Source organism: Malaclemys terrapin, chromosome 12 (assembly GCF_027887155.1).
Source record: "Malaclemys terrapin pileata isolate rMalTer1 chromosome 12, rMalTer1.hap1, whole genome shotgun sequence".
In the NCBI taxonomy this organism is placed as follows: domain Eukaryota; kingdom Metazoa; phylum Chordata; order Testudines; family Emydidae; genus Malaclemys; species Malaclemys terrapin.
In genome coordinates this window covers 19109468-19122321 of record NC_071516.1, presented here as the reverse complement: position 1 = coordinate 19122321, position 12854 = coordinate 19109468, and the positions used below count along the sequence as shown (strand labels likewise).

At 45.3% G+C, this 12854-nt stretch overlaps 2 protein-coding genes across 5 annotated transcripts in view; one reads left to right on the top strand and one right to left on the bottom strand.

Moving 5' to 3' along the window:
• The window catches only part of LOC128846308 (uncharacterized), a 304287-nt gene that overhangs the window by 259619 nt on the left and 31814 nt on the right, over positions 1-12854 (bottom strand). The window lies entirely within an intron of this gene.
• Positions 1-12854, top strand: part of EYA2 (EYA transcriptional coactivator and phosphatase 2) — a 154316-nt gene that overhangs the window by 130513 nt on the left and 10949 nt on the right. For all 4 annotated transcript variants that reach the window (XM_054045313.1, XM_054045311.1, XM_054045312.1 and 1 more), the window contains 3 exons: positions 5806-5864; positions 10095-10255; positions 12404-12518. In XM_054045313.1, coding sequence (XP_053901288.1) covers positions 5806-5864; positions 10095-10255; positions 12404-12518 — 335 coding nt within the window. The remainder of the gene's footprint in view (positions 1-5805; positions 5865-10094; positions 10256-12403; positions 12519-12854) is intronic.

Here is a 12854-nt window from a genome sequence, read left to right as displayed (position 1 = left end):
TCAAGAGTTTAAGTGGTCTGGAGCCATCGAACTTCCACTGTTCTACCGTAGAGGAGCTGAATTCTTAGCATTTTGCCTGTGGAATTTGGACTTTGCTGGCTGAGCTGAGCATGTGACAGTGGCAGTGGAACAAAAGCATTGACCCATCAGGAGGGTCCCAAAGACAAAAATCCCAGAACTCCATCACCCTTGGAGAGAGAAGTTACTCGAAGGCTCTGCCAATAGCTGTTTCTAGAGCCTGATTTAATAGCTGCACAAACTGGATACAATATACAGCTCTCTATAGGCAGCCAGGGCACAGCAGTTCCATCTTTCTCTGCTCTTATCTTTGCCTGTGTCATGGACAAGCAGAACACACGCTCTCCCCTGCTTGCCTCATGCAAGGATAGCCTGTTAACCAGGGCTCTGTTGTTATAACTAGTCCTTTTTATATGCCTTTGGCAGTTTTCCAAAGGGCAGCGGGGAGGTCTGTGTCCTGGATTCAATCTATAACTTATTTGTGTCTGAGTGTGTACCCTCGTGCCATTGCTTTGACAAGGAGTGGCCAACCTGTATATGTGCAGGAAAGAGCACCAGCAGTAGCATTCAGGCAGCCTGACTCAAGCCATCCTCACTTGGTTGGCAACCTACTTAAATAAGCCAAATCACCGTGAGATTGACGGACAGCCAGCCCAACGCATGGCCCTGAGTAAAGGGAGCTGGTCAAAGTATCACCAATCATCTGACCAACTTGGTGACAGGAGGAGCTTGAACCTAGAGCAGGGGCGGGCAAACTTTTTGGCCTGAAGGTCACATCGGGTTTCCGAAATTGTATGGAGGGCCGGTTAGGGGAGGCTGTGCCTCCCCAGACAACCAGGTGTGGTTCGGCCCCCCCACCCCCTATCCGACCCCCCTCCACTTCTCGCCCCTTAATGGCCCCCCTGGGACTCCTGTCCCATCCAATCCCCCCGTCCCCTGACAGCCCCCCCCCCAGGACTCCTGCCCCACCCAACTCCCCGCTCCCCTTCCCCTGACCATCCCAGGACCTGCCCACTGACTGCCTCCTGCCGCCCCATCCAACCCCCCCCTCCTTCCTGACTGCCCCCCCCGGGACCCCTGCCCCCATTCAACCCCCCTGTTCCTGCCCTCTGACCGCCCTGACCCCAACCCCCCCGCACCGGTGGCTGGCGGCGTTACAGCCATGCCCCCCAGAGCAGCAGGACAGGCAGCCGTGTCACCCAGTTGGAGCCAGCCACGCCACCGCACAGCCCAGAGCACCGGGTCAGGGCGCGGCTCTGCAGCTGTGCTGCCGGAATAGCATTTTCTTACAAGCCTTCGTATCAGTAACTGCTACCACTAGCACATTCCTACAGGGAGCAGTTTAATACTCTGCACCGGCAGGAGCTTGCAGCCCCGCCGTCCAGAGCATTGTACGGTGGCGCAGTGAGCTGAGGCTATGGGGGAGGGGGAACAGCAGGGGAGGGGCCGGGGGCTAGCCTCCTGGGCCAGGAGCTCAGGGGCCGGGCAGGAGGGTCCCGCGGGCTGGATGTGGCCCGCGGGTCGTAGTTTTCCCACCTCTGACCTAGAGCCTTCCCCTGATCACTGTCTGCCGACTGCCTCCTTGTTGCACACAATTATACAACTCACTGTAGATTAGCCAATTCTTGGCTTGAGTAAAAAGTGGGATTTATTTCTTTGTCCTGGGCAGCAAGACTTAGTACTGTGTGTGAACCATAACAGAGGACCCAGGACCTCAAGAGGGCTCTCCAAGGTGCAGCATTCCCATCATACATGGTGACACAAATGTCACCTCAATCGGGACCCGTTGTCAGTGCAACCCAGATGCAGTCACACAAGGCCCAGATTTTTAGAAGTGTGTGCACAAATGCGTGTGTGCTTTTGCATGGTTAGCTTGCAAACTCAAGGAGTGTTGTTGCCCAAATGACTGGTTAGATTTTTTTGCAGTGTTGTAGCCATGTTGGTCCTAGGATGTTAGAGAAACTACGTGGGTACAATATCTTTTATTGGACCAATTTATGTTGGTGAAAGAGTCAAGCTTTCAAGCTACACTGAGCTCTTTTTCATGTCTTCAGACCTGTAGATCGAAAGCTTGTCTCTTCCCTCTACAGAAGTTGGTTCAATAAAAGATATTCCCTCACCCACCTTGTCTCTCTGCTTAGATGTGTAACTGATCATCTGCATACACAGTTATTGTGATGCACACAAATTAGATGCCTGGGTTTATATGCCTGCAGTCTAAAAATGCAGGCGACACAGAATATTATGTATATATAGGTCTCATATAGCATTTTACCTCTTCAAATCACTGCAAACACATGAACTAATTCTCACACCTCCATTGAAAGGCAAGTATTATCCATTCTCCATTTTATTAGATGGAAGAGCAGAGAGGATAAATGACTTGTTCAAGGCAATATAACAAGGCAGGAGCAGAATTAGAACCCGGGTGCCTTTGGCTTCAAGTTCCATGCTTATTTCACTAGACCAGGGGTCGGCAACCGTTCAGAAGTGATGTGCCGAGTCGTCATTTATGCACTCTAATTTAAGGTTTCTCGTGCTAGTAATACATTTTAATGTTTTTAGAAGGCCTCTGTCTATAAGTCTATAATATATAACTAAACTATTGTTGTGTGTAAAGCAAATAAGGTTTTTAAAATGTTTAAGAAGCTTCATTTAAAATTCAATTAAAATGCAGAGCCCCCCGACCGGTGGCCCGGACCCGGGCAGTGTGAGTTCCACTGAAAACCAGCTCGCGTGCCGCCTTCGGCACAGGCGCCATAGGTTGCCTACCCCTGCACTAGACCCTGCTGGCTCCCTATGCATCTCTATCTAGAAAGATGTGCATCCCTCTCTTACACATTTGTTTGGTGGGCAGTCTAGAAAAGCAAAACAGAAAAACATGCAAGTGTCAGAGAGATTAGTACAGTGTTTATAAACCTACCTTTTGGAGCCATCCCTGGGGGCTAAGCATTCTGAGTGTTGTTCAGTGGCTCTATTGCTACAGTGAAGGATAGCTGTTTGTTTAACCAAGCATAGCCTAAATATCACCTGTTGTAGTCTACACATACATGAGAGGTCATTGGCTGTTTTACCTGGGAGAACTGCATATTTACAGTACTTATGGAGAAAACATTAAGGGGCACATCATGATGTCAATTGTAAGGGCACGTGAACCCTCAAGATGCTCAGAGTTCTGGTTTATTTTGGTTAAGAAAATAAGTCTGGATCCTCCTCCAAACCTCTTGAGCCGTTCGTAAAATTTGGACGTATCATGAGCACAGGCTGTTTCCTGTTATTTTAGCTTGTCTGTATCAGGTCCCACCTGGATGCAGAAGTAAATAAAAGAATGGTCCAAACATTGCAGAACTTTAGAAAAGGTTCAGTTCTCAGGGGCTCATTATGGTGGTTGGGGCCTTTATATTTCCTGAATCAGGTATAGCCTGTGTGCACCATACTAATCATGGTAGCTCTATGAGATCCCAGAATATCCTTTTAAAAAAGCCAACAGATGTGAAAATTAAGGTTCGGAAATGTCCTCATTGCTGATTTTCATTCAAACAATCTGGATCTTCTGTTCAGCTGCCCAGATATTCCTGTCCTACTTCCCCTCTCACTAAGGTCTCTAGTAAATTCTGTGAGAATGAAAAATTAGTCTGGTAACCAAGTAGTAAAGCACGGTCTACATTCTTGCCTTGTTCAGCTTCTCTGTGTTTTACCCAGTAACATGATAGGGTCGGCTGGTGGACTATGAGGTAGCGTCTCACCAAGTGTCATGGTATTTTATTAAGTCAGAAATGTGATAGCTACTGTTGTCACACTTCAGTGTACAGAACAATTCATTCGTAAATGAGAAAAGCAGATCCCCCACAAATACCTTTCCCCTTACATAATGCACAGCATAATGCACAGCACAATGCAACTGAAGCTGAGTGGGCTGTGACAATATTATTCCAGCGTGGCTTTCACAGCTCACAACCACTGCTGGGAATGTTTTTTTAATTTTAGAATGGGGGCGTGTGCCAGCAGAGATCTGTTATTAATTTATTTTCTCAGCTCTCATTTGTAGAGTTGACACTCACTTAAAACAAGGGCCTCAATTATAAAGCAAGGAACAGAGGAGATGGGAACCCATTGGATTAGATACTTTAGAAACCCCTACTCAGCAAAAGTCAGGACTTGTATCATAAGGGATCCAGCATTATACTATAAGGGAAGCAGCATTAATACATCTCTGACATGATGGTTCTTGAAATTTTGGAGCTACATTTTCAAAGGAAAGTGTGTGCACAAAATCATATGTACTTCCATCGCATTACAACCCTCAAGTGCATTTGCAGCTCAGGAAACTCTGCCTTCCTAGATAGGGATGGTGGGTAGAATTTTCAAAAGCACTTGAGCAATTTAATCATTTTTGAAAATGGGCCTAAGTTCTACTTTCAAAATGGCCTCAGTCACTTAAGTGATTTTGAAATTTGTACCCAATCTGCAGAAATGTAGGATTTGTGAACAGAACTGTCTCACATGCATTTCTGAAGGCACGTTTGTGATGTCCTCCCTTTGGAAATCTAGCCACAAGATTTTTTGTGTGTTGGCGGAAGGAGTGGATTTAAATAGAAAATCCTTGGCTGTGTAAAGAGACTACTACAAGCTTCATACTGTAGATAACAAAGAGTGACTAGTGAAGCAGATAAAACCACATTAAGTATCATGGATATTGCTTAGAGTCCCCGTCCACTTCTGTAATTCAGTGGAAGATCAGCCAAAAAAACAGAACAATATCTGCTGACTTCCAAGGGCCTTTGCAACATACATTGTCCTTTCCCTGCAAGACTCAAAGAAGAGAGAGAGAAAAAGGCTCCCTGACTTTCTTCCCATCCCCTTTTTAATCATGCCAAGTCAGAGAAAGAAACCATAGAAATAACATTTCTTGAGATTTTGAGGTAAAGCCTTCACCACTCAAACAATGAAGAATTTAGATGATACGATCTAGAGTACATATTTCATGCTCCAAGTGCATAATCTATTCAGTTTAAATTTCCTGTGTGGTGATTTCCTTATTACTTATGTGTATTATTTCTCAACTTTGTCTGTGGAATGGGGATCTGACAGGGTCCCTTCTCTTGGTGGATGGACAGGAGAGGGTAAAGCCCCAGCAAGCACTGGGGGAAACACTATAGGAGCAAGACAGGTCTCAGACAGGAAATTTCTGTGGAAAGACCTAGAAAAAGGGTGTTTCTTCTTTCCCTTAAATTAAGCCTGAATATTCTTATTGGTACAGTAATGCTCTTTAATGCGGAAGGCTGCTGATTCAGATACCACACAATGTATGTAAACTACTAATGGTTCTCTGTTTTACTGGTTAAGAGACAAATAAGTTCCTTTGCATCAGCTTTACACATTTCTGTATGAAGAGGAAGAACTTTCACCTTAATGTGCAATTGAAGAACTATTGTGAGCTCAGACAATTCTTGCTTAGGCACAGTTATTCTATTCATGTTGTGGCCAAGCAGCATCTGAAATTGGATTGTAATCTAATCAATTGACTGGAATTTGTTGAGAGTATTAGCAATACGGGGGGACCTGATTTTACCTTAATATCTGTCCTTAATGTGTTTTTCATTTCATGATACTTAGTCCTGCCATGAGTGCAGGAACTGGACTAGATGACCTCTCGAGATCCCTTCCAGTCCTATGATTCTATGATTATTCTATGATAAAATTCTTCCTTCAAATTTGTTATTCCAAGGCAATATCATTTCCTGATTCATTTGGATTTTTTTGTTTTTGTTTGTTTATGCTTTGCAGGATTGTGACCAAATACACATAGACGATGTATCATCAGATGACAATGGACAAGATCTAAGGTAGGTAATCTCTGGACTGGAACCTCCATCTCAAACAGTCCACAATTCCTTGGAAATGGCTTGAGAATGAGCAATGGTATAATATAAATAACATTCTTGATCTTGCTGTTTTCCCCGTCCACATTCCTTGCATTCATCAACGCATGGGAGCACAAAACTCCTCTTTCTCACACTAATATGCCCAGGCCTTACTCTCACGCACTGTCCATACTAAACTTTAAACCATACTGGAAAACAAGTTTGAAAATGGGTTGAACTCAACTCAGCTACGCCAGTTTCAAATAGGGTTTGGCCAGCCAACGTAGATTGGACCAAACCATTTCAAAACCATTCTTGAGCTTAGAATTGTGCAGTGCTGTGTCTGGACTGTATGAAACTCAGGCCCAGAATTCCCAGGAGCTTTGTCCAAACTAATGGGAGAGTTCCCACTTTTGCAGCCGAAGGTCCTATATGTATCCCCATATTCTGTGTTGTTACAAGGAAATCGTATGATTGTGGGTTATAGTGAGGGCCGGGTCTAGCATTTTTGCTACCCCAAGCAGCAAAAAAAAAGAAAAAAAAGCCACGATCACAATCGGGGGCAGCTCTAGCGCCCCTTCATTCTACGGCGGCAATACAGTGGCAGGTCCTTTGCTCTGAGAGGGAGTGACAGCCTGCCACTGAATTGCTGCCGAACTGCCGGATGTGCCGCCCCCCTCTTTGGCTGCCCCAGGCACCTGCTTGCTACGCTGGTGCCTGGAGCTGGCCCTGGTTACAATGTAATTATCATATTTTCCACTGGAATTGACTCCTGGTTACAGTATTGTTATTTATTGTAAGATCTCAAGATTACTGTGGCAACTGTACTATTAACACATCACCCTCCTCTACTTGCTATATAATTTGAGAATTAATTGCCTCAATGCTATGCAAACCAGCCACTTATTTTCCATGTGACATTTCTTTATGTGGGATATGTTGACAATTCCATGGTCACAGCATTGATTACGCCAGGCATGAGCTTCATGGCTAAGAACTGTGCAGTATTTTGAAAATTTAGTCCTGCATTTTGGACTATTTCATGCTGCACTGAATATTATTCCCAAAAAAGTGGTACCTTTGATCACTGCTACCAGAAACTCATGAAGGTGTTAGACATATTCCCTGCAATTAGTGAAACAACCCTGCAATTAGGCTTATCTATCACCTATCACAGAGCACAGAATGGTACATCCAGAACTCAGTGTCACAATAAAATGTCCTCTTTGATTTAAAGGAGTGATTTTTAGTGTCCAGCAGGTAGTGAATGGCAGGTAGACCAGTAAAAATTGGCTTTGTCATGAAAATATTACTCCAAATTTGCATACACCAATACTGTGTGTATATAAATCAGGTAATCATGCACATGATAAATTTGCATGTGTATTTACCAAAGTGTTTGCACGTGCATTTGCCAAGTGTGTACATTGGATGTACATTCACAGTAATTGTGTGTACAAATTGGATGTGCAGTTGTTCACCTACATTGTATGGCAACCGGGACCTATATTTACACTCTGTTGTTTTCCAATGGGTTGTTTATATGATGAATGGATGTAGCTACATGGTACAGAGTACTATGGAAGCCTCATAGGGAAGGCAGTTTTCTCCACCCAGAAAAGCTTCACTCAGAGGAGCAGGGCCAGATTAACTCTCCTGTGGGCCCGAGGCTATTAGATTTTGTGGGGCCCCGGGTTTGGAGTGGGGGAGTGGGTTCAGGGGTGTGGCAGGGGATTGGGGTGTGGGAGGGGGTGCAGCTCCAGCTGGGGGGGGTGGGCTCTGAGGTGGAGCCAGGGATGGGACAGGTAGCTGGGGTGCAGCAGGAGGTTTGGGGTGCGGGCTCTGGGGGGGAGTTTGGGTGCAGGAGGGGGTTTTGGGCTGGGGTAGGGGGTTGGGGTGCAGGAGGAGGTGTGGGGTGCAGGCTCCAGCTGGGAGGCGCTTACCTCAGGCAGCTTCTGGTCAGCAGTGCAGCAGGGCTAAGGCAGGATTCCTGCCTGCCCTGACTCCACACTGCTCTGCTCCCCAAGGTGGCCAACACGTCCGGCCCCTAGGCAGAGGAGCCAGACCGCTCTGCGCGAGGCATGCTGCCCGTGCCCACAGGCACTGCCCCCGCAGCTCCCATTGGCTGCGGTACCTGGCCAATGGGAGCTGTGGCACTGGCGCCCGGGGTCAGAGATTCCCTGAATGCCCTCGCCTAAGGGCTGCAGGAGCACATCTGTGAGCTGGCACTTGCGGTGCCAGCCCTATCGGGGGCGTCGAGGCTCAGGGATTGGTGTCCGGCCCACGGCATGGAGACTTGCCGTGGACTGGATGAAAAGAAGCAGCGGGCCATATCTGGCCTGTGGGACCCCCCCTTAGCCCGAGACCCTGGGCTGCAGTTCCTAAAGCCTCTGAATTAATCCGGCCCTGGAGAAGAGGTCTTATGTCATTTGGGATTGTAGTTTATGCTTTGCAAAGTATTGAAAGAATGGGACACTTTCAGGCTGTTTTATTAGCCTATAAGTAGGCTCTACTGCATAGCAAATCCAAGTATGAGTGCACATATATATAAATGATAAACTGGATTTTACCTTAAGTAAATTAGTGCAAACAATCCTTGCCTGTTCTGAGAGTATATGGGAAAGCAATCTGCTAACAGCATCTCTTTTCATCCTGCAACAAGCCCAAGCCCAAAAGATCTCTGCTGCTTTTCACATACTTCTCATATGCTTAGGGAAATTAAGCCAAAATAATTTTGGGAAGTGAATTAAGCTAAATTAAAATAAAATGTCACTTTACTTCTGAATGAGCACATCACACAGGAGTTTAACGTGCTTTAAATTCTCACCTTTAGTTGATTTGACTTAACTTCCTGCATAGACAAGGCCTTTGTCGTCTTTCCTATATGCCATACCCATTTTATTCTCTTCTTCTGGGCTCTGCTTGGGCGGCGTTAAAGAGATTTTGCTGGAGAATGTTTATGACCATGCGTTGTAAGCAGCCACTGCTCTTTCATTCCACTGTTAATTATTTTCTTGTTCTAAAACAGGTTCAAAGCCCGGTATTAACATATAATGCCAAACAATCAGAAAGGTCTATATCAGAATTACCTTCTTTAGGATTTGAGTATTTCTGCAGACAGATAGTTGCATTAGCATCTGTCTTTCAGTAAGCCAGGCATGCATAGTGATTCAGTGCCCAGTTGTGATTTTCATGTAGAGGACAGTCCTGTTTTTCTCTGTGTTCAAGGTAGTTCTAAGACTCGCACAATGAATGGGTGGTAGTAACCAACATGTATGATGTCTTCATCAGAAGGCATTTTCACTGTTTGTGCCCCATAAATTCCTCATTGTTTTCAGAGATGTGTAGAAACTAGCCATGAAGAGCAGGGTGGGATAGCTCAGTGGTTTGAGCATTGGCCTGCTAAACCCAGGGTTGTGAGTTCAATCCTTGAGGGGGCCATTTAAGGATCTGGGGCAAAATCAGTACTTGGTCCTGCTAGTGGAGGCAGGGGAGTGGACTTGATGACCTTTCAAGGTCCCTTCCAGTTCTATGAGATAAGTATATCTCCATATATTATATGGGAGCAGTGCTGGGCTCCACACCTCTGGCAATCCTGTTAGTTCTTCATGCCTGAAAATAGGTTTTTCTTGTCAAAATTAATGGACCAAAATTTTCACCCCGTTAATCCCCATATAGGATCAGTAGTTGTATCCAGTCGCACATGGAAAACCATATCTTTTATTGTACAGATCTGGCATTATCACGCCAGATGTTTAAAACCATCAGATGCACAATTGTAAAATGCACATGCAATTACATACCTGCATTTGTGTAAAAAAATGGCCCTCTAAGTCAGTCCGCCTAATTTGCTTGTATAAGTGTGTGTTGGGGGGCTGATGGAGAGTTGTGCATGCAAATAGGTGTACCCACAAATTCAGCAGGAGTGGTAATGGGAATTGACTGAAGATTTAGCCCAACAAATAAATTAGCACACACAAATTGATAGGTATTACCAGAAACACCGGTAGGGCAAGAAGAAATTTATTCCTCCTCCTCCTGTGCTTTACCAGCTGCCTCCATTACTCTCCAGCAACATCTGGTGTCCCTCTTCCCTCACCCCCTTCACTTGTTTCTAAACCCTGTTGGAAGGAACCTTGTATTATATAATTGCACTAACACTCTTTCCCGTTTCTTCCTCCTCCTCTTTCCCCTGCTTCCCCCCCCCACCAGCACATATAACTTCTCAGCAGATGGCTTTCACAGTTCAACTGCTGGTGCAAATCTATGTCTGGGCTCTGGAGTTCATGGGGGAGTTGACTGGATGAGGAAATTAGCATTCCGCTACCGTCGGGTGAAAGAGATGTACAATACCTACAAAAACAATGTAGGAGGTGAGTGTCTCCACCGGGGAATGGCCCCTTTCATCTCTCAAAAAAACCTCTCTCTGTTCAGCAGGATAAACACTACAAGGTAGGTGTATAGCAAGCAGCATACTTAGGGCACCTTGATCTTTGGAGAACTGAACTGCTAGGCAAGCGTTTCAGCAGAATTCAGCAGTGTTATCCTTAAATAACAGTGGTCATGACAGAATAGCCTAGGCACTCCAAAAACAAGGAGCAAACTCATTTGTTATAGGGGGAAGCGCAATCTAATGGTCAGAGCAAGGGACTGGGTATCAAGACTGCTCCTTATCCTGTTCCCATCTCTGTCACATTGTAACAGGGTGGGTAAGTTGCAGCCTGTCTACACTAGAGTTTTCCCATGTGCAGACTGGGGCTAATACCTAGCTCACATAGGTGTGTTGTGAGGCTTGGTTAGCTTTTGCCAAGTGCTCTGAGGTCCCGTGAAAGGCATTAGAGATAGTGGACCAAGCTACAAAATCTGGATCTAGATGTCACACGCCCTTCCCAAGGTCAGGAGTTGATCAGACAAAAGGTTGTGGTTCAGGCCTATCTCTAATTAGCAGGAAATGAAATATTGCTGCTCCTAAGAGGGCTCTGTAAAGTTCTGTGTTCCCCATGCCTGTTCCCCTGTACACGAGAGGAGAAATCAAGCCCTGCTTTAAGAGCCTTACACACAGCGTGCTGTGTCTACTCTAAATGAAATTATTGTAAGATCTTTCAGGAGGGGCTAATTTTGTTTTCTATTGTACAGGGCCTAGCACATTCAGCACTCCAATAATAACGGCCTAGGCACTAATTCCCTAACCCATGGCAATAGGTTATTTAAAAAAAAATTTTTTTTAAATGTACATTTCATTCACACTGATATTTGTGCATCTAATTAAAGGGCATCCCATCTCCAAAGTCCTTGGGATCCCTAGCAAATACAATTAAAACCACATATCTTTGCCAAAAGAAAGCTGTGTGACCCAATAAATTAACACCAGAGCTGGTGCAGAAAACATTATGTTCATCACCTCCCCAAACAAACGATAAATAAAACACAAATGCACCCTTCAAACAACCTAAAACCAATATCTCGAGTCTCACACAGAGGGATGCATAGATGAGCTCTGGTGTACACGGAAGGAAAGAGTATTCCTTAGTCACAGTTCCCTATCCCACATCCCATCAAAATGATATCATAAGACAATGGGATGGGTCTAGCCTCCTTGATCTCACAGCCCAGTTTCTCGCTTAGGCTGGGCTGAGATTTTGTCAGCACAAGTGTCTCAGAACTAGAACCAGAACAACATATAACCAAAAATAATAATATTCCTAAAGGTATTTTAAATATTTGCCTTTTACGTATTTAGTGGGAATAATGACCTTCCCATATATACTGGGAATAACGACCTTGTGGACAGATTTTTAGGGGGATTAATGACCTGCAGGACCCAACAGTCTGTTTTTGCTCAGACCTCTATCCCCTCCGCAGTGGTCGTTAATTCTCAGGAAATGCCCGGCACCTCAATCATTATTGCTTAGTTCTATGGGAAATTTCAGAAAAGTATTCTAACTGAGCCATGCAAATTGCTAACCACAGAGACAGAGCTGAGCAAAATACTGGCTAAATATGCCAGTGCTAACTACCACAACAGTGAATGTATTTCAGAGAAGGTTTCTCCATACAACAGGCCCTTAGTTGTGAAACACTTTGCACAGCAGCCATCTAGAGGTTCAGTGGGTTGAAGAAGAGGAGACCAGTGACAGATTAAAGCCCCTTAACTCATGACTTGTGCAGAAGAGACTGGGGTCAAGATGGGAGGTGGAATGAGGGAAATGGATGAACAGGAGTCAGAAACATTGGGGGCATTCAGGGCATCATCTACTTTGAAGCGATGTCCAAAAAGAAGGCTAGCAGCAGGTTCAAGAGGGAGAAGGGAAGGGGACTCAGGGCAGAGCCTTGACACACTCCATAGCAGCAGGATTAGAAGGAGTCTCCACCAGGAATGAAAGAGGAGCAGCTTGAGAGGTAGGATTCAAACATGGCCAGGAGAGAGCAGGAGGCCCTTTGGAATACTGTGTACTAAGCTGTGCAAGACATTCCCTTTCCGTGCAGCTACAAATAATGTTGCTTAATTTCCCTGCTTGCAGGTTTAATAGGAGCTCCTAAGAGGGAAACCTGGCTGCAGTTAAGAGCAGAACTGGAAGCTCTGACTGATCTCTGGCTCACTCATGCTCTCAAGGCCCTGAATTTGATACATTCCCGGTAAGAACAGCTTAAGGAATCACCTACATATGAGATCCAAGAGTTCTTTTGCTTCCCTTCTTTTCCTCCAAACAAACCAGGGCACGTTTATAGGATTTTGCTGGCCAAATCTGTGGGAGGCCCATCTGCACATGTTTTCCAGATTTGTATTATCCGGGGTAGGGGTGAGCTCAATCTGATACAAAGGACTAAACAAAAGAAAATTAGCTGGTTTTCCTGCCTTGCTGCTGGATACCCCATTTGTAGCATTCCCAGGAAGGTACTAAACAGATTTGCAGGAGACCAGTAAGAGGAAATAGAAGCACTACTAGCCCTGACTTAGTTCACCCAAGGGAC